Source organism: Rhamphochromis longiceps, linkage group LG12, assembly GCF_057381845.1.
Source record: "Rhamphochromis longiceps isolate RC_006_pf linkage group LG12, R_longiceps_female_GT1.1, whole genome shotgun sequence".
NCBI lineage: Eukaryota > Metazoa > Chordata > Actinopteri > Cichliformes > Cichlidae > Rhamphochromis > Rhamphochromis longiceps.
In genome coordinates, this window is record NC_140568.1 from 7,692,059 (window position 1) to 7,714,135 (window position 22,077).

Here is a 22,077-nt window from a genome sequence, read left to right on the forward strand (position 1 = left end):
AAAAATGTCTTTATAAAAATTTGATCGTCAGTCTTGTTTACATTCAGCTCGTCTTGACTCTTACTGTAACCCCACCACACATTTTTTTTCTTTTTTGGCGCATGTGAAGAGAGTCATCTCGCCAACCATGAATTGGAAGTCCAGTGATTTTTAGTCCAACCATAATGAACTCCAGATGTCTAATGAGCTTGATATGCTGATTCAGTCAGAGCCTTGTGGGGAATTTTATAGGGATAAAAATGTGTTGCTCAAAGCACCCTTTGTGTATAAAACACTATGCAGACATATTATTGACCTATTCAGTTTTGGTAGCAGTGAGTCTCTCTCTCAGGCCACCTACACTAGAGATCTTACTTCATTACTTTTAGCTTCAGGAATCATTTGTTTATTAAACTAAAACTGCAGCACTTAATAACTGTTTCACGATCTGTTTCTGTCAAGCATGTTTTGCAGCACCCAGTATGCTCATCCATTCAGAGGTGTATCAGAATGCTGCTCATTCGATATCCAATGTTTCTTGGCAGTACTGTATGTTTAGAATCATCCTCTTATCTTGTTTTCTATGTTCTTCATTTAATCTTGTACAGTTTGATTGTGTGTGGCCATGGTAAAGGAGTAGAGAGTAGAGGAGCTATTAGGACCAAAGTCACAAAAATCTATTCCTTTGTTCAGTGTCACTGCTCTATATAAGCCTATTTTACAAATGTCTATGTATAAACCCTGAGAAAAATGAGCTTGACTTGTAAAGAATTGCATGCTGCAGCATAGACTGGAGTCCCGTAAGACTTTTGCATCAGTATTTTGGAAAAACAAAACAGAACACGAAGTTAGCATGCATTTAGATTAAAAAGAAAATTACCTTTAAGTCTTAATTGTCTTAGATTATATGCACAGGTATAGTCTCAGCACATTGTTTTAGTCATATCATTATTGGAACCAGGACTGTAGTCGGAGATGTAAGACCTTTCATAACGCAGGGGCAGTCGGACATGAGCCAATAAAAAAGGTAAAGAATGTTAATTACATGATTTTTTTTTTTTTTTTTTTGTTCCAAAAAGATGTCCTGTGTTTAACCATGTATTGTGTTTTATTTGTAACAGAATGTGTACACAGTAATGCACCATTGCTCAGACATAATTACAAGGCAGGGATCTATCAGTAACAGTGGATAACGAGTAGGTTACTCTTCGCCTCAGGCCTTTGCTCAGGACCTCCACCAGTGCCCACTGCTGGATAGGAAAAAACCTACACAGCTCTGATTATTACCAAGCCCAGAATGTCTGGTGTCCCCCGCCTCATTGTAGTGCAGCACTCATGTCTGAGGTGGAGACAGTGAATTAGCAGTTACAGCACTTTCTTACAGCAGCAACTGTCTTCCCAAAAGTAGCTCCTCTAGGCATCACTCCTATGTGCTGCTGGCCAGTGCCCTGTAATTGAAGCTGCAGGGTGGTAATGATGATGCACAGTGGCTTGGTTGGAGCCAGACTGAAGACTCCTCTGCTGGCACTGTCCCCAGTGTTTCCCATGGGTCTTTATCTGAAACAGCTGCCTTCACTTTATTTTGGCATTTTATGCTTGTTGTGTCTAAAATGGATAAACTCTTGATTGTGTTTAGAATGATTTTTTTTTCTTTTGTAACAGTTTTTATAATGCACTAAGGCTTTATCTCTAATATTGGTAAATTAATAAGTCCCATTTATAGTTGCCCACAGTTTTGTTTTGCAGAGATCAGCCACAACAGTAAAATCACCTGCCTTCTAGTGGGTTGATTACTGTTATGTGCCAAAGCAACGCTGATCACATATTAGGAGTATATAAAAGTCTTTCAAAGGTGTGTGTAGCCACTGCAGTGTCTCAGGCGTTTTTGGATTCTGCATTCTGAATCTTCAATTAGTGTTTTGGCTGCTGCTGTGTTTTTTGTTTTGTTTTCTTTTTTGGAGACAGACATTACCACCACACAGGCCAGGCCAAGGCCAACATACCAGTTGCCAACCATCTTGCCAGAGAAAAATATTTATTTTCTAGCTGGTGGGTTGCTGTAGGTTATTGGTAGTTACTGTGAAATGGATTTGTAAAGGCCTAGAGATCAGTCAGCGGCTAGAGAGAATTTTGTGTTCTTTGACCGGTTGGCAAGTCATTGTGGGAGGTTGCTGGCAAATGTTACAAACACCCACAAATTATTTGCCGATCAGTAAAACTGGTCAGTTAAAGTTGCGACTTTTGAAGTGTGGTGGTTGGGAAGAGGGAAAGAACAGTGTCCATTTCTGGTTTGCACCAAACTTCTTGTAGTTTCACTACAGCAAAAAACTACAGGCGGCCACAACATTTATTTTACCTGGTGACAGCCAGCAACCTATGTAGTGACATGAGGGTCATCAAGCCTGTGTGACTGAGGCCCAAGCTCTTAGCTAGTGCTATTAAGCTGGTTTAACTTTGGATGGGTACAATCCACAGATAGGAATAATCAGCATACATTTATAACTAACATTACTAATAAATATTTGCCAATGCACCCAGAAGTGTCTTTAAAAAAACACAATCGTGGATGCTGGCAGCAGATCTTTTGGGTCTTGTAGGTTGCCAGTTTGGCCCTTCATAGACTGGGTTGGATCAGGTGCACCTGTCAGAAGGGGACCAACAGATCTCCATCTGACCAAGGCTGGAGAACTTTTTTGTGTTGTGCATGTTCTGGTTGAGACCACTTGTGTCACTTAATAGTGTGTGGTTATGCTTTATGTGAAAGAACATTAAGGTGAATGGTACTTGCCAAGGTAACATCTACATGAATGTCAAGACTAAAGAATGTAGGTTTTAATACAATGTATACTTTGTAATATGTGAGTTTCTGGGGCACCAGTGTTTGTATTTTCACATGTTAAAATCAAGCTGAATCCCATAAATGTCGGGTCAGTTTTTGCTGACGCACAAGGGTCTTCTCTGTTTCTTTCCCCAAGCATGCTGGGATAGGCTCCAGCCCCCTCTCCCCTGCCATGGAAGATGTGAGTGTATAAAATGGATGAACGATGAAAATAAACAGCAGGTTTCAGCACAACCTTAAGTTGCCATGTTTTCCACAGTAAGACAGATGTGGCCCTCCGTCTTACTGCTGCAAAGGGCCTCATACATAAAGTTAGAGATTTTAAAATTAAGACATTTTAAATGCTGGAGTTTATTTTGTTTTGTGTTGGTATTGGCTGTTTGGGCATTATATTAAATATCATAGAACTTCAAGCATGAAAAATGGTTAACACTGAAATGGAAAAAGCACATAGAAAAACCCAAATTCTGAAACCTTGCATGTTACTTTGGCAAAAAACATTGTTTGTGTTGGACCAATGGGACGTGGATATCCAATCTGTTCTCCAGGCAGATTTTGTCTCTGTGCATTTGTATGTACAAACACACCATAATAAGCTAAACAGTATACCTAAAGAGGATATATAGTGCTCAATAGCTTGATATGTTATTTTAAATGCAGTACAGCATTCCAGCAACTTGCCCTAATGATCTTGGGATTGTTGACTATGAACTCCTGATTACAGTTCAGCGCAGCTTTAATCAGAGCTTCCTCTTCTTGCCAGCCACTGGAACCACAAAAAAATTGGCTGATGATATTCTCCGCTGGTCTCTTCCATCTGTGACCATTCTCTCATCCAAGAAAGAAAATAGGCTTTCCTCAGCTCACCCGTATTTCTTCTTGAGTTTTCTAGTACATGAAACATGGGGGTATTGTTGGCACTGTCATGATGCAGTTCCCCAAATGCACTGTAGAACTGAGATCACTGTGTGTAATGGTTCAAAGGCTTAAAATGCAACAGTGATGATCTGGAACAAAGTATATGCAGGAAGCATTGGTTAAGGCTTTGCTAGTCATGTAGCAGTTACCGCTATAAAATTCTGGCACTGGATTTCGCAGAATGGATTGTGGTGATGGGAGAGCTGCTCTGGTTGTGCAGACAAAGTTTTTTTTGAACTTTCTAAGGTCAAGCTCAGTCACAGCTGCATACTCCCTGTCACAGTGGAGCACATGTGTTTTTTCTTTATCCCTTTTGTTTTTCTTTACTTCATTGCATTCCTCTTGAGTCTCCGAGCCGAGCTGTGATTTTTATCCCTAAATTCTTATGATGTTGGAATGCATGAAGATCCACATTCAGTAGCTGGACACTTATGTAACATATATTTGGTTTGTATTAGAATAGATTCATCAGTACATACTGCTTGGCTTCACTAGGTCTTTAAGAAAGAATCTATACATATCCCTCCAGTACATTCCCTAAAGATTTGCTCAAATAAAGACAGCATGGATGTCTCTATTCGTGCATAGTGATAGTACGAAATATATGATGTTCTGAGCCTCTGCCTTTTGTGGTGGGTTTATCCTGGGAGGAATCATGGGGAGCCATCCCAGTGATCATTTCTGGTAAAGGCTTCCTGGCATCCGCCACTAATCTACCCACTCACTAAGGAAAAAGAGCAGGAAAATTGGACTCGATTGAGAACAGAGACATTGTTCAAAGAGTTTCTGAATTGGAAGCGGGTGCTGGCATTGGGCACACAAATCTTTGACTCCATCCATGCTATTTGTTCAGTACTGAGCTCTTGCATCAGCTCCAGCTTGACTTTCAGATGTGTGCTGGTTCAAAAGGTTGGGTGGAGACACTTTGCTGTGAAGCCCATGTAACACTTGTGCCAGCTGGTGACATTTGAGGGAGGAGAAAAAAAAAATCGGTGAGCTTTATTGCAAAAGCTGTACTCTTGGGTTGTCTGTGGGCTTTGCGATTTCTAGCACAAGATCTCCTGCACTGTGTGCACTGTGTGCAGGAGATGAAATGAAGTAACAGCTTTATTTCACAAGTAAACTTCAGTAGGAATATTGCAGCATATGTGATCAACAAGTATGACTGCTAATTATTCTGAGCTGTGCCAAGTAGTCATGAGGACTTAAAATACCAGTTTTGAAAAGACAGCAGTGAAATAACTGCCAGGTTTCTTTTTGCCACAGGTTGGCTAGTCCATTATCCTTGTTGAATGATATTCACCAGGAAATAGTCAGACCACATGTAACACATGTACTGCTCTAAATCATAATCAAGCTTTCAGCTTCCAAGTTCAGGATTGGGAAATATAATATGGCATTTTGATGATTCTGTCTTAACTCTGTACTGCATATTTCTTTTCCTGAGCTAAACTAACACGCTGAGGAATGAATTTCAGGAGTTTTTTTTCAACCCATACTGTTAGAGTAAAGATGGAAAAAATCTACCTTTAACTTAATGGTGGAACTGCTGGATCACCTGTAGGTACTTAGCGCCCTCTTCTGTCAAAAGTCAAATATTTTTCACTTGACTAAGATTTCTCAATTTCAGTATTTGTACTGTAAGTGTTCATTTTGACTGATTTGTGTGATGCTGCTGTTTAACTACAGTAACTACAGATGAATAATCATCAGGTTTGTAGAGCATCTGGAACCTATTACAGTACAAGCTGGCTCTGAGTTTCTCTTCAAACCAATTTTCCAGTTAGTACCAAACACCTGTTGCTACACCATCAGTCATCTATCAGCTGTGGGAGTGGAGCACACCTAAGACTGTGCATGATTATCAAGATGAAACAATGTTAATTCAGCTTGCTGAGATTGAAATGGATCAGCAGGAACAACCAGTAAAAGGAATGTCGGTGTGACTCAAGCTGTCAAAACCTTGACAGCACAGTGAATCACATTAAACAATGCAAGCATGTAGCTTATTTGGTACTTGAAGTTGAAACATTTGTCTAAAATCCGATGAAGGTTTCAATCGGATCTCGCCTGGTTTGATCTTGACTGAATGTGTCTTTCAAAAGATATAATTTTATTTCAGGTTTTCATATTTAGAGTTTCTGGAAATATGGACGAACTGCCTTCAATACCAAAACACTCCTTGGTGGAGAAGCTCTTCAGAATCTCACCCACTGAATTCCTGTCTCTGAATGGAGCAAAACACTTGGTGTGTCTCTTATGTTTAAATTGCATCATTTCATACATTTTTGCTCTCTCCTTCTCCACAGGACTTCTCGCCTTCAGACTACAGAAACAACTCTGTGTCCAACACAACTCCACAAGGACGCTTCTCACCCCAAAGTCCCACTGAGCGTGACGTACCAGTGTCGCCTCATCGCAGGTAAATGTTACACTTTTACTCCAACATAATTAAAACCTACTTTTGACTCCTATACACACACAGGATTACCACACCAAATGGATTGTTCTCTTTTTCTGAGAGCAAACCGGGACTCTTTCACTTCTTTAGGCTTAAAATTTAGGTGCACGCTCAAAGGAAAAACCCGACTTGGTTTACAGTGGCTGTGTTAAGCCGTGGTTGGCATTTTGTGGCCATAGTTGGGAGTTAACTTGGTCAACTTTGTGGGAACATTCTGTCTTTAAGTATGAAAATTATGTTAATCATGTGTTATGGCCTTCACAGTTCCCAACTTTTAATGCAGCTGGGAATCTCCTGGTTTTGTGTAAACAGTGCTTCCACCACATCCATAACCAAGATGTTCTGGAGGAACATGGAGGCAAAATATTTTACAACAGCAGTTGGTTGACGATGGCTTTTCCTTTGATTTGATTCTCTGGTTTTTCTTTCACATGATAGCTTGATATCCAACTACTCGAGGGCCCCTTTAGAGGACAATGCACAACAGAACCTAAAGCTTTAACATGTACTACAGCGTAAGTTTTTTTCCTGTCTAATTGGAGTATACACAGTTTCAATGCAGTAATTTAGTGCCACCTATAGGCCTGTAGAGGCTGCACCTGCACATTCCACCATCACCTGGTACCTCATTTATAACTGTAAAGCTGCAAATATGGCATGAAAGTGGGTACTTACAGACCATGCACACATGTATTTTGAAATTTTGGAAAACTACTAAAACGGGTGGTAATCATCGAACTTCTTTTATTATTAGATTTTTATAGAGAGATTTGTATTTACATTTGTGATCCTTCTCAAATTTTGTACTTTATCAAAGAAATAATTACACCCAAATTATAATAACAATTAAGGCTATTTGCATTACACTGTGTTAGTAGTAAGACACTTATTATTACCTCTACAGAAGTGAAAATAGTTTTATCTGGTTGCATCAGTGATCTCATCTTGAAAAATTCTTTCAGTTTCTCAGTTGTTTCCTCATTTTTAAAATCTCTGTCAAAATGCAGATTAGCTGAGAAATCTGCCAAACCAGTTCCTTCATTTAGAGTAAAACAGCCAGCTTGTGAATCTACTGATATTGTCCAGGTGGTTCTCGATGTTTACTGCTTTTTGCAGAAACATTTGGAGTCAAATGAACCTTTGGGAAACGGCTCATCACCTCCCTCAGCAACACTTTAGTTTCTTGTTTCCTGCCTCACCCTCTCTGATTAGGTGATGTAGCTGTAATTTGATTCTGTTCCCACTGTGCAGGTGCTGCCCTCCTAAGCATTGTTTGGAATATTTGTTGTCCCAGAAGAAATTGGTGTTTTCACTTCAGTCTCTCACACAATCCTTTCTGTCAGCACGCTCACGGTGGCTGTTTTTTCTTTCCCCTCCTCAGTGCACGATAGTTGACTTTGGACTTTAGACCCAAGTCCAGCTGGGCTAACCATAGCTAGTGATGTGTCAGCAGCTGTAGTCAGACCCTTCCCAAAAAAGATTGATTTTTGCTTCTCCCCCTAATTGGCCCCCAGTCTAGAGCTAGCACAGAAAGTCTCTCCCTGTTCTTTCCAGCCAATCACAGACTCTGTAACACCCATTTTCCCACCCCTTCATGATGCATGGCCAATGAGTTTCAGCTAAAGGCACACCTTTCAGTCACTCTTGCATTTTCTGTGCCGTCTGGTTTAGATAGAGGTGTGTGCTCTTCATCTGCTTGTGTGTCAATATTGTTTGTTCTTTTGTATGTTGGTATGTTTGCCGAGTTGCTCTAGCACTGTTAAAAGGACAAGGACTTTAGCTGGAGTTGTTCTTCCCCACTTTTTTCACTCTCTTTCTCTCTTTTTTTCTTTTTGAGGTGAGTCTCGTCATCTTATGTTTTGCTGTTTTTAATTCCTTCTCTCCATATGTTTTGACTTTGGTTTAGATGTTGTACTTCAAGGAAACCAGTTCATAAATATGGCTGGAATTTAGCTTTGTGATCTTAGATGTTTCGACTACATGCAGCTATGCCTTGGGTCTCATTGTTGCTCGCATGAGCCAAGTCTGGATACAGAAACCAGCAGCACATTTGTCTTGGCCACTGATATATACATGTGAGAACATTGGAAAGCGCAATTCCCAAGAGTTTTGTGGAATTAGATTTAAAAGTGATAGTTGTTTTAATGTGCTTGCACTAATAATCTGTGTGCTTGACTGCTTGTTCAGATGCATGTTATTTTCTCTGACCATAAGTCCTGTTATTTCTATTCTTTTACCTAGAATTTCCATTTGTTTTGAGATAGCATGTCATGAGGGATGGTGAGGGAAAGGAAAAGGGGAAATGGCTTGCTTAGGGTGGAGCTGAGCATGTGGAAAACTTGGAGAGGTCTGAGAGGTCTGTTTTCAATTTGAACCATGTTCAGTGATGCAGAAGAAAGGGTCTGAGCATTTGTTTCATTCACATACTTGTTGCTATGTCTGTTTGCCCTTGTTTGTTGCAGCCATGTTCACTAAGGGGGAAATGGGCTTTGCATACACAGAAATATATCTTATGAAAATTCTCTGAACATGTTCATTTAAAACCATTACTCATCTTTGCAGCTGGACAGTGAACCTGAACCTAAAACCCAAGAAACCAGGGCTGTTTCCTTTTTCAATGGCCACGTCTGTCTCTTTGCCTCAGCCCAATTCCAGTTTAACAAAGTTGTCTAGTCTCATAATTTGAATTATCAGTCACGCAAACTGATTTGTTTTTTAAAAGCAACACAGTCACAGATTTCTCATCTTGAATCTGCTTTAAACTCATAATAATTGAATGTATAGAGCCAGGCTACATGAAGTTAAAAATTGTTACAAATCTGCCAAAACCCAGCAACACGCTAACTGTAATGTTGTTGTACAAAAAAAATAAATAAAAAGGCTTTATAGGTTCACATCTGTATGTTAAATCACAACAGTGTTGAATGAAGTTGAGGGCTTTGTCTTCACACCACAGGTGTCAGTTAAAGCATAAATATCTCTGCAGTAGGTGACAACAGGTGGGACAGTCAGTCAGGTTGGGTTATTCTAGCTGACAAAACGGCTCCTATTTGAAGTAATCAAATCGCACCTAGTCTGAACAGTGTGTACCTGGCCGACTGGTTCCACATGACTGAAAACACTCCCTCCAGACAAACACACATACAGGAACAAAATTTTGTGTCTTACCAATGTTCTGCCAATCTACATTTTAGTACATGGGTTTCCTCAGCTCGGGTTGCTTGGAAGACGGAGCTTTTATCTGTTAAGTAATAATCATTCAGCTCACAGTGTCTAATACCCTTTGATGGAAGCTTCTTCTCCCCTCCTGCCCTTAACCTGAAGCTGAAATTGCAAAAATGCAGAGTTTGAAGTAATTTTCTATGGCTGTGTACCAGCGACAACAGTGGCTGGAGGCGTCATGTGTTTGAGTTGTCAGTCTGCATGTACGTGCAGGGATTCTCATGAACATGTGTCAGGTCACCTCGAGGGATTTTATAAAAATTTGGCACAGATTTGCAGTTGACCTCAGGGCCAGTGCAGCTTGTCGAAACACGTTTTTCACCACAACTCAAGAACTCATGGGCTAATTTCACAAGTTTCTAATGGGATAAAATGATGTGATGACATTTCATTTTGAAAAGGCCAAAGGTCACACCTTCACAAAAAGAGACACGCAACTGCGGGATCTCATGTTTCTTGGCTGTTGGAGAGGCTTTTGAATCAATTTTGTACTTGGTGATGTTATTTTGTGCTATAGATTATGTAATGCACAAGCCTCTCTTATTACTACTTTGTTAACCGGTTTTAACTAATCAGAAGTTTTCTAAAAAAAACAAAAAAACAAAGCCGCTTTTCGTTAAGCTCTTTATTTTATTTTATTTTTTCTTTAAGGATTTTAGATTTGAGATGTGGCTCTCTCAGTTAGCCTTTTGCCCTCCTTGTTTCTTCCTTGTAGCTGTTTGCTGAGTTAACAGCAAGACAGCAAAGTATGGTGTTACTGATGGAGCAGGTTGAGCATTAGTTTGATATTGTTTGAATTCTTGTACAGAGTTGCTATTAATGTAGAAATAAACATGCCATTTCATATAGAAATCATACCAGATCATACTTGTATGGCTTTTCTTGGCATCAACTAGTTATTTCCCAAGAACCTTCCTGAAATAACAGTAATCCCCTGATCAATAAATTCAACAGTTCCCACTGTAATATCATATTTTAAATTTTGATGAGAGGGGAGAATTCTCTGGTTTGGTCTGGGTGTTGTCTCTGCTATTGTACAATGTTGGAGCTGTTGAAGCAGTCATTGGAAGTACCTGCCAATATAGATTGATTTAGGAACAAATATGGCAGAAATCTCATAAATCAGATAAGTTGTTTTACCATTTTAGATTAGATAAAAGCGCTGTTCTGAGCAACAGCTAAAGAAGTTCAAACTTAGATGGGCCTCTTAGTTGGCTCTTTACAAACACACTTCTGGTGAATCTGCAAATGCATGTGATGAGTTGCAAATATGTGTGTGGAGAGAGTTACCCTTAACTCAAAGCTTTGATTTGCCCTGAGCTTATACTCACAGGCTCATGCGTCCTGCTCTGCCTGCACTCTGTCAGAGTGTAATACAGCAGACATTCATAATGAGCAGCACTCAGTTTCAGTTACTATTTAAAAAAAAAAAAAACAACAAAAAAACTTTTACATCTACATAGAGGAACCAACTGATATCCGATAAAGTTTGCCTTCTGCCTGCAAAACTGCAGCCAAAACACTCAACACAAACTTGTGCAAATTGCAACACGCCAAAGTGCAGCAAAAATCAAATGTACAAAAGAGAGCCGGAGAGGCCTGCTTTAAGTTATTATTGGTGACTTGGTTTTATGTCTATCTATTCAGTCATAATACAAACTTTAATGCTTTAATATCACCGTATCATACACATTTATATATTTTAAATCATATATAAATGAATAGATCCTATACTGATTATTATTGGTTTGTTTTACAGCAGTCCCAGTTCTGACTTTGCCATGCAGAGGTTCGACACAGACTCAGAGGTGTACAAGATGATCCAGGAGAACAGGGAGTCCCGCAATCCACCTCGTCAGTCCAACACCTTTAAAATGCTGCAAGAGGTCCTGGAGGCTGACGAAAAAGGTGAGACGCTCATTCATCCAAAGAGCATCCTTTATAGACAAAAGTGCACATTGTTTCATAAATATAAAAGTGTGTGTGTGTATGTTAGAACACACAAGAAAGTGGCAGTAGGTATTAGTTGAGCACAAAAGGGCTTTGTGACTGCAGAGATTTTATCCATGTGGACTGGCTGCTTTGAGACTTATTTTCTGCATCTGTCAGCTATATCAAGTACTTTATAATTCACTTCCTCTCTTGTTTCTGTTTGCTGCCCACATCTCCACCTTGAAACCATCCTTGACAAATGTGCATCATTCAGAACCATATGCACTTCCATATGTTTGTCATGAGGAGCACAACTCTGCAGTGTGTGGGTCATAAAAATGTTATCATGGAATACATCTGTCTGATTCCCCTTTGGCTTTGATCTTTGGCAGTGAAAATAAATCCAGATAGTGATAACATTCTTTCATGACGTGATAATGGCCAGTATTTGGAAATTTCATATAGCGTGTCCCATAGGCGACGACCTTGTGATGACAGTTACCGGAAACATAAACAAGCTGCACTGACAGAGGACAGTGAAGACAAACAGAGTGCTGATGTGTTGAGCAGTGAGACGCAGCGTGTCAAAACTTCATCATGAGCAACTCTGTGTGTGTGTTTTTCTCCAGAGGCAGCTCTGAGGTTTCCAGGAAATCTTTCACCAAATGCCCCCAAAGCAACCACATCAGTGGGAGGAACCAGCAAATACCACACCTGCGAGAGGTGTGGTACCAAAATTGTGTAAGTCTGTGGTCGCCTGCAGTTACATGCTTAATTGGATAACATAGCCGTTGATATAATAATATATTTGTGTCTCAGACTCAGAAGATTTGATGCTGGTTTGTTTTACTTATAAATCTGCAAATGATGCTACACAATTACAAAACCTTCACACTTGAGCTGTGGTACATGAGACTTCTAGACCTGCCAGCCCAACCAGATTGAGCTATTATGGACAAAAGGTGTTTGCCTTGGTGACGAGAGTCAGACTTCCGCTCCCCTCTTATGCGCACCACTCAGCCATTTATGGTAGAGTGACCGAAGAGAACGGGTTCCTCAACAAAAGACAGAAGACACTGTGCTTATAGTTCAAAAGCAAAATACTTGGGTCTTAATGAACAAAGATTTAAGTATTTGGCTGCAAATGGTAATATTTATCTGGAACTGGAAGACTAGTCAGGATAGAGAAGTGTGTACATGACAAATACAAAATCCTTTTCTGGAGGGAATTCTTATTTATTTTTATTTTTTTATTTATTTGAGGCTTCACGTGTTTATAGAATATAATACTATATATATAATATACTACTTAATCGTTATCAGATTATCATAAAGATGTATATGAGATCAGGATATGAGTTGCCGTGAAACTCGCACATCAAATCACTGATTTTAAATTATCTGACCTCCAATTTGAGTCATACTCTGAAGGCCATGAGCCTCTTAACATGACCAGAATAAACTGGTGAAACTGAAATATGTGAACGAATGCTTCTGGTTTACCTGGTGCACAACACTGCCATTGTGGTCTGCTGTGTAACGATTTGTGGGGGAAAAATAATAGACAAAATTTCAAATGGAGTCTGAAACATCAATTGTAGACAGTTCAAGCGGGTCTATTAACTGTTTTGTTTTAGCATGGTGATTATTTGTGCTGATTGTTGAAACTCATCATTTCACCGTTCGATCATCTAGTCTGTTTTCTTGGTGCCTGATTGCGCTCATCTCTCCGCAGCTCACAGGCCGTGCGCATCAACGACGATCGATTCCGCCACCCCGAGTGCTACACGTGCACAGATTGCGGTCTTAACCTGAGTATGCGAGGGCACTTTTGGATTGGAGATGTGATGTACTGTGAGAAGCACGCCAAAGAAAGGTACCAGGGCCCGGGCAGCTCCCCCCCAGCCACCGTGTCCCCTCACCACTGAGTCTGCCACTCCACCCCTGCCTCACTGTGGACACAGAGGGCTGCCTGTTTGGCTTAAATATCCACCTCATCTGACTGAGTTTTAGATCTTGGGAAGATACACGGAGGTGGAGATGAATCAACAATATGGTCGAGGATGCTCTTTTCTGATCACATTTAACCATACTTTGCAGTAATATAATACACTTTGTTGCCTTCTTTGTAAATGTATGAGAAATGGGGCTTTGTTTGTCTTTTCTTTTTCTTTTCTTTTTTTTTTAAATTAACCAGCCTCCGTGCCATCTTTAGGTTATTCTTAGGCCTAATGATTCACAGCTGCCATGGACTCAAGCCACATGACATTATGCTAAGGCCAGATTTACAAATCACCACTGCTTTGGACAAACTCAACAGGGCTGACTCTGAGGATCAGGATCTTCATTTAAATTTTCTGCTGACACAGTGGGATCAAAAGAAAACTTACACTGCATGCCTTTTTAAAAAATGTAATGTACACAGATAGTGCTGTGTGGGTGTGTATGTGTGCATACTTTCTCATGCAGGGGTGTGGCGGCTTCTTCAGGCGTTCCCTTCATCTGTGGGTGTGTGTGCACATGTGAGAGTGAGAGGCAGAAAGGAAGAAGGGAAAGGGTGTTCACACTGTTACAAACACAGGAGTTGCAAATTTAGTATCAGGCCAAAAACCCCTGAGTTTTTCTGTATTTCTTTTGTAATCTGAATTTATAAATAATGAGGGGATTTTTTTTTGTGGCTGTTTTTGTTACCTTTTGAGGGACTAGAGTTTCATTTAATATGCAAATATTTTTGATGTTTGTGATTGAAATGTATTCTATAATGTAGATCACTTAAAATGCATAATGTATGCACAGGACATATAGTGTGAAAAGAATCGATGATGCTACACTTACAGCAGTACTCAGAGATGCACTATAATGTTCACATTTCATGTGGCACTTAATAAATTCGCACAACCTGAAGCTTCCTCAGCGATAATAACTGTTTTGCAGTTGTGTGTACCAAAATGTGTATGTGTGTATGCAGTGTTTTCCTGATGTGTTATTGTTTCTTTAATGTAACTATGTCTGCCAACTTGAAACATTTATTCTTCCCATATTAACACCAGAAAGAGTTTCGCCAAAAGTAGCACAGAAAAGAGTTTAACTGCTGCTGTAAGCTGGTTCTTTACTGCACATTTTTGAATGTAGAACAAGGTCTGTGACATACACAAACTGCAAACATCTCTTTGTAGTAGAAGTTGTACAGATAGGTAGACAGTTTATTTAAATGCATTTTTGCATATTTATTATTCCACATATTATATCGCACACAATCTAGGGATTATGTTTGTCATTATATTTAATTGTTTTACTAGTGGCTCCATAGTGCAGTGCCAGTAAAAGCTCTGCAGTTCATCCCAGGAGGAGACACAAATCCCTTGGGGTGGTTTGTGTCAGAAGAGGCATCCAGATTAAAAATCTGCCAACATGCTTTGTGAATAGCAGACCAGGCAAAAAGGAAACTAGAACGGTAGTTTGGATGCTTTTATTTTCCCACAAGCTTATCTGCCATCCAGGTCTTGTAACTGAATGAGCATTACAAAGTTGTTGGGAGACCCACGTCTATGACAAGAGATGTCTGATATAATTATGCAGCACATGAGGAGGGAGAGTTATGACGTGCGTTGCCTTTGAGGCTGTGTAACAGCTATGTAATTCACGTTCCTGACCAAAAGACGGCAGTATTACTGCAGTTTCAGACTTGTTCTTTATGAACTTATGAAAGCGATAAAACTCAAATTACACATGGATTAAGATTTTTAAACTCAGTTATAAAATCTTTGCGCAGGATTAGAAACAAAATATGGACATGAGCTGATTCATTTCGTGGAGAAATCTGATGGTATGTTTATATAAACAAGTGGGGGGAAGCATAGGCGAGTGTACTATGATTTCGGTTACTAGGCAATTATAGAATTGATTTCTGCATTATTTGTGGATCATTATACAATGACTACAAAGATAAACCTCCTTTGCAGCATTATATTGGATTAAATTCTAAATTTACTTGAAAGACTTCGGATAAATGAGTGTTGACAGTACAGCACCACATCGTTTGATAACCCCTCAAAAATGTAGAAGTAAAGAGCTTAATGTTCTCATAAAGTGTTAAATAAAACCATTCACCCAGGAAATGTGCAGAAGTGGAGGAGTGACGAGTGCGCTGCGGATCTCACCACTAGATGTCACGAGCTCCTCGAGAAACACTCGGCAGCAGGTCGCCTGACGTCTGTTTCCCGGCTGGAAGTTTTCTTTTGTTCATCCATTGGCAGAAATCCGGACTTTTTGCCTGAAACTCAGCAGTCAGTGGGTCTGGTTTCTCTAATTGTGCTGAAAACCCCATTGTTTTACATGTTTATCTACCAGTGTGGGATTTGTAGAAGACGACCGACATACAAAACCATCTCTCAGCCTTTGTCACACATCCCCAAAAAGCTTGTATAACATCAGCCAAAATCGACACTGAGGCACAATCTCAACCCTATACGTTTTTTGGCTTTTTTAGCCTCCAACCTTCTCTGTTTTCCACCTTCGTGATGTTCTCCCCCTTTCTCAATAACTCCACCTGGAATGGAGTCCAGATGTGGAACAGGGAAGAAGGAGAGACTTGCTTGCTAAGCTATAAGGAGCAGGGGGAGAGCGTGTGGAGTACATGGAGAGAAAATGTTGGACCGACATTAAAGTTTGTCTGGATGCCATTAAGTACAATTTGATGTAATGTGCAGTTTGGGACGTGACATTTTAAAATGGAAACTGTGCTCTCCAGATGAGAGAGATCTGGGCCTTGTGGAGCTGGACGGGGGTGTTGTACTTGAAGCCTTATTTAACGGCTTGGATAAACAGCCCTCTGTTTCATTGCTGAACAGGCGCCCATCTACTCCTTGTGCTTTCTTTCAATAATTGCACCGGCTTTTTCAGCCCATTCCCGACGTAAAGTATCATATACAGGAATAACACACCAGGGGTCCACTGTGTGGTTCAGAGCACAGTGCGCTTTTATACTGCCAGGCTGCTTGCATGACTGAGGTGCCTGCAGTTTGGATATGTCGGTGAATAGTTGTCAAGCCCAATTGCATAAAATCCCGTTTCAAAAGCTTTCCTGCTTCACCTTCTCATATTTTGAAATGCTCTCCAGATTTGAATCGCCACGGTTTCCATCCTACTGAGCTTCTCGTATATCAAAAGGTATTTTTAAAACTGAAATATTGTATTTTGGGAAGTTTCCATACACGCAGGGAGAAAAAAAGAGCAGCAGAGCCAGAGGAAGGATTCTTTTACTTTTAGGGGAGAAATGTAATGTTTCTGTAAAATAAATAAATATATATATATTTCTATATATATATATATAGTTCTTTCAACAAAATATTTAATGTTTTTTATTATCTCAGAATAATTGAGGAAGAACATTCAGTGAAAATTTGATAGAATAGGACTGAAAAAAGCTTATCTGTATTGGAGCCCTGACAGCTTCTTTGTGCCAGCCACTCCAGTTTCAGCATTTATGAGAAGCCACGGAAACAAAAGAAAACATGCCATTAATCTAGAAGTTATCATCTACAATATGACACCCCATTCTCTACGTCTACATTTTAAAGATCAATAACTCTAATCATAACTCTTTCTGCAGCAACAATATCACATTTGCCGTAGCGTATCTGTAAAAGTCTTTGCTTCCTCTGCTTCCCGTCGATTGAATGAAAACTCTTTGATCTGCTCCAAAGGCACAATACAATGAAGGCTTTCCACATTCATTCATAATTTTAGTTTTAGGCTCCCGGTGCAGGCAGGCACTGAAATCAAGGCCTTTCAGACTTTTACACCCAGGCCGATCAACATTTTCAAAAGCAGTTTCCCTTTCTGATGAATTTATCATTGAACGTATTATTGTTGTAATGGGATAAAAGCCAAAAGTTGAGTTAATAACTAGGCCTAATTATTTCGATAATTATTTCAGTTTTGCTTATAGGGGAAATATTTGTGGGTTTTAGGCAAACTCATATCCATAATATTAAACCTAATGGGCCGTATGTTTTTTTTTCTTTTCTTTTTTTTTTGTGAAGGCGTGTAACGTGAGTCGTCGTTGCCCTGACCCCCTCCCCGGTCACATGTGGAACCTCCTCTCTGTCTCGCTCTGTGCAGATCCGGATGCGCTAGGACCGCGGGGACCAGGGCGCAGACGAAGACGGAATGGGCGCACTTGGGGTAGTAACCAAGTGATTTTTGAGTGTGACAGAGGCAAGCAAGCAAAACCGCTAGATTCTGGGAATTACACCGCAGCTCCGAGCTCACTTCTAAACGAACTAAAAGTTGCTGTTTTTTGTTTGTTTCTTTTTTCCAACAAGTTCAAACTGAATTCAAGTTGCGCATGAGAGTAAGCAACGGTGAGCTTAGGGATTGGAGGAAAACACTGAGGGAAACTTTCAAGAGATGCGAGCAAGTGAAAAAGAGAATTAATTTTTGTTCATATAAACGACAGCGTGGCTGTGGATGTGACTGCTCAGCCGTCAATCTCACCAACCCCTGGATTAAGTTCGCAGAAGGCGAGATAACGGTAATCTGGACACTCCCACTTCTCTAAAGGTAATTAACACAGCCATCAACTTTTTAGAGACATATTGGATCGCTTTTTTTCTAACTGTTGTGGACGTTTGGAGGGTGACACATCTCTTGGATTTATTAAAAGCGTTTGGACCAGAGGGAGTTGTGCGCCCGGGCTGCCATGACATAACGGGACACTTGGGGAAAAAATCAACGGCGCTGAATATTTCTGGAATGACCGGATGACGAGTGTCCATTGTTGAGCGGATCCTTTAACCTTGCCATTCATTCAAGGCCTGAAAGCTGATTTTATTATTGTTGTTGTTATTACAACTTTCTTCTCGCCCACATTACACCCACTGAAAGCTCCATGCTGCAGATATGGGATGATTGGAGGCTGGGGTGCAGCTGAGGTGAGATCCAGCCGAAGGACAATGTTTGCGCCCGGCGTTGGCATCCCTCTGCTGCCGGGGCGTCTGGTACTGATGCTGCTCCTGTTGCCGAGGCTCTACCAGGCTTGCCCGGGGCTGCTCGCCTCCACCAGTGGCTGCAGCTGCGCGGAAGAGCGCCCCAAACTGCACAGCGTCCAGGCTGTGGGGATCAGGGTCAGCTGCAGCAAGGGGGAGCTGACTGAACTTCCGGATCCCGGCTTGCTGCCCAACAGAACCGTCACTCTGTGAGTTGGAACACTTTGAGCATCACTGTAACATTCAAACTGACGAATTAACAGTGTATTATTATCATAAGGCTGGATTTTTGAAGGCTGGGCCTGACATACTGGTGTCACTGGTACAATTAGGCCTCATTTCTGTTCTCTGGTGTCACTCAGCTTTCATAATAGTATTTCTGAATGTCCCCTAAACATTTTGGAGGGGAAATATTATCCAATCTTTTTAAACAACTTGTTTCCATAGTTAAATTAAGTTGAAGTCACAGGATGTCCATGTTATAGGATTAGGGAAGTCACCTTTAGTTGTTCATTCTTAAAAAGTACTCCCAATGTGATTATCATCTAAGGCTTAAGTATTCTGGGAGCCACACACCGATGACCCCTTGACCTTAGTTTTACCTACATTAATGGCTTTCTGAGTTAATAAGACTTGTCAGGTTAGGCGCTTACATCTTGATTTACTTTAACTGCTGGGCTGAACGCTGCCATGCTGCAAACCATTAAAACAAACGTTGAGAGGGCATAGGGCTGACTGTAGCCATCATCTGGCCCTGCCTCTCTGACACAACTCTGTCGCTTTAAATTAGACTCAGCTAGACGCCCTGTCTTCAGCTCGCTCCTTCTTCTTCCACCGCCGCCGCCGCTCGTGCACATGGCCCAGCTGACTTGGCCTCGCAGAACTAGAATAAACAGAAACAAATTATAAGTATTTTATGTCTGAGTCTTTGCTTTACTGGTGGGCGGCTCCTTAAATGCCGCAACACCCTGCCTCACTATCTCCTTCTGTTGAAAAGGGAGGAAGAAAAAAAACATCTGGCGAGAGCTGGACAGCACTAATCCTGACCCAGAATAGTTGCATATTTGTAATTATAAAGCAGTTATTTGTGTGGTCTGTTTTGGACCAAACTTGAAAGCACTACCATCACTGGCCAAAGTACACTATTGCCCATGACTGATGGCCTACCGATCTATTAGTGACACATTTCTTTGGACAGTAACACACCACTTTCTTCACAGCTGCTCAGTCTTTTGAAGACATTGCTCATTCCCACAGTGTGTTAGTGTCTCTGTACTCTGACCCAGCGGGAGAAATGCTAAGTGCACATCGTCACAGGGGGAAAAACATGTTCAACTGCCCCACTGGAGAAAGCATATGAGGTAAAGTGAGGGGATTTATGCCCAGGAGAGCTAAAGCCAGCCAGCAGTCCATTTATAGGGCTTTATGTTTCTTGCTTATTAAAGGCAGGATAAACATCTGGGGAACACATTGCTGAAAAGCTGGAGGAGGTGAAATGGCTCGGGTGGCAGTGGTTGAGGTGACTTAAGATAATCTCCTATACCCACACCTAACTTTGGTTAAGATGTTTTGTGCATGCGCTTTGCATTCTGTGACACTTTTTTGATTAAGCTCTCTGCCAGGCGAAAACAATTCCGCTTGCAATCCACCATTTTCTCTATATCCCGGGAACGACGGTGTCTAGAAAGTTTGTTTTCCTGAGGATTCGGTGAGTCTTTTCAAGCGCCTGCGTTCCCACTGTTGCTCGTGACATTAGCTCCAGATGTGGAATGCGAGAAGTTGTGTGGGTATTCGTGTTATTCCTGACATTCCACAGACGCTCTGAAACTGCAGACAGTATCCCAGGTGCGGCATAGGAGCTTTTTCCATGCCCTACATCACTTTTCCTCCTCTCCAGAATCGGAGGGCTTGAGAGCCAGGCCCTGCTGCCCTCTCTCTGGGGCAGCCTGGAGGAATGCTCTCCTCCATGCTGAGCAGGCAAAGGCTGGAGGACACCAGGCCTTGGGCTTCCGGGGCTGGCTGCTACGTGTAATTCACAACAGCTGGCCCCTGTGAACATTCCAGCTGAGGCCCCTGAGCCTCATGGGAAAACCCGACGGCGATTTGTTTATTAAAACTATTAGCTGGCTGTTTGTTGCTCCTGCCATCCATAAAGGAGCAGCAAACAGTCCACCCCCCTGACCCCCCCAATATTATCACCTCCTCCTATGGCTCGTCAGTATCTCTGTTTGGAGTTTGTTTACACTGCAGTGTGTGTCACGTTTACACATCGCCGTTTCTTTAAACTTATGCTTATCAGTAGTTTAATGGTGTATAAATTTATTCTCAGCCTTCTCCATCGAGCTCCAGTCGTTTGTCCCACTTTCATTCGTTTCTCTTTATCTCCATCCCCCCTCCCCCCGCTCTCTATCATGAGTTCATCCACATGCAGTAACTCTCAACCTAAATATTTAGTCGTCTTGGTAGGAAACTGCCATGTCCAAACTTCTTCCAGATGTGAGCTTGAGCAGGCTTGTGTTTAGGCCTAATTATGCACGGCTGCAGAGGAGGTGGATCGCTGAGAGAGAGGAAGAGGAGTGGAAAGGGAAGAGAGGGTAAAACAGATAAGGGTGTGAAAGTGAAAAGTTCTGTTGAGGAGAAAGTGGGAAAAGACGGTGTAGGTTAAAAAGAGGCCGGAGCGAGGGAAGAAGGTCGAATACGAGGAGTAGAAGAAGTGGGACGAGGAAATCAAAGGGGAAAGAAAGAAAGCTGAGCAAGAAAAATGATGGAGAGAGGAGAAGTTTGGCAGGCAGTTCAGAGGGATGTGCCCCTGGAGACTGAAAACTCCCCATCCCCTGACTAACAGATCTTTAGCTCCAAGTTGAGACACAAGAGGAGGAGGCAGGGCTCCTAAATGCATCAACATAGCTTCACTTTTAATACATTACTTCGTGTCTCTAATATTTTGGATGTTACATTTGTCTTTGCCTGTTAGCGGAATTATGCAAAACTACAATTTTGGGTAACACCACTGCCGCTGAAGCAGCTGGTTGGAGCTGGAGTTAATTTTTAAACAATATGCCCAATATTCATAAGATCTATGATAAATCCATATGATATCAATTTTTTTGGTTTGTGTTTTAAGTTTGCTAAAATTTCACAGGCTCCGTTGTTTCCGATCTTCATCAGAACTGGACCAGATCATCTTCATACCAAGATATTATATGGATTTCTCATTTTCAAAAGCTTTTATTCATCATGGCAATGAAACTGTTGAAAAGGAAGTTAGGTCATATCTTGGCAACGCATTCAAGGACATACATGGACGCGGGACTTTGTTTTGACGAAGTGCAAACAGTCTTTCTTCATTTGCTGCAAAATCGAATAACTTTTGGTTACTTAAAAGAAATAATTCTCGTCTGTGATAATGCCAAGGGAGGTTCAAATCTGAGACATTTTCTAATGCAACTGGCATATTGTTTTTTATCAAGAGCAGATTGGATGTTTCTGTCATAATAATTCAGCTGGATGAACTGAGAGAACTCATCTGTGTCAAAAAAGACTGCAGATCTCTACAGCTTAGACACTGAAGGCACCAGCTTCTCTACACAGTCTTCTCCATGCCCCAAGCTTAGGTTATTTAGTTGTGCTTCACACCTGGCCAGTCAGAATGGTACAGGCCTTACTAGTACTGGTAAAAGTCAGAAAAGCTGTTTGGAAAATGGATTTAAAGGTGATGCATAAAAGTGAGGAGTGGA

The 22,077-nt window shown here is 41.1% G+C and overlaps 2 protein-coding genes across 4 annotated transcripts in view; both read left to right on the top strand.

Moving 5' to 3' along the window:
- Positions 1 to 14,314, top strand: part of LOC146656776 (PDZ and LIM domain protein 2-like) — a 32,171-nt gene extending 17,857 nt beyond the window's left edge. For all 3 annotated transcript variants that reach the window (XM_085424551.1, XM_085424552.1, XM_085424550.1), the window contains 4 exons: positions 6,046 to 6,158; positions 11,179 to 11,327; positions 11,981 to 12,092; positions 13,087 to 14,314. In XM_085424551.1, coding sequence (XP_085280677.1) covers positions 6,046 to 6,158; positions 11,179 to 11,327; positions 11,981 to 12,092; positions 13,087 to 13,279 — 567 coding nt within the window. In that variant the 3' untranslated portion in view covers positions 13,280 to 14,314. The remainder of the gene's footprint in view (positions 1 to 6,045; positions 6,159 to 11,178; positions 11,328 to 11,980; positions 12,093 to 13,086) is intronic.
- A 3,160-nt stretch (positions 14,315 to 17,474) lies between these two features.
- Positions 17,475 to 22,077, top strand: part of LOC146656777 (adhesion G protein-coupled receptor A2-like) — a 39,760-nt gene continuing 35,157 nt past the window's right edge. Inside the window, exon 1 of the mRNA XM_085424553.1 lies at positions 17,475 to 18,549. Coding sequence (XP_085280679.1) covers positions 18,260 to 18,549 — 290 coding nt within the window. The 5' untranslated portion in view covers positions 17,475 to 18,259. The remainder of the gene's footprint in view (positions 18,550 to 22,077) is intronic.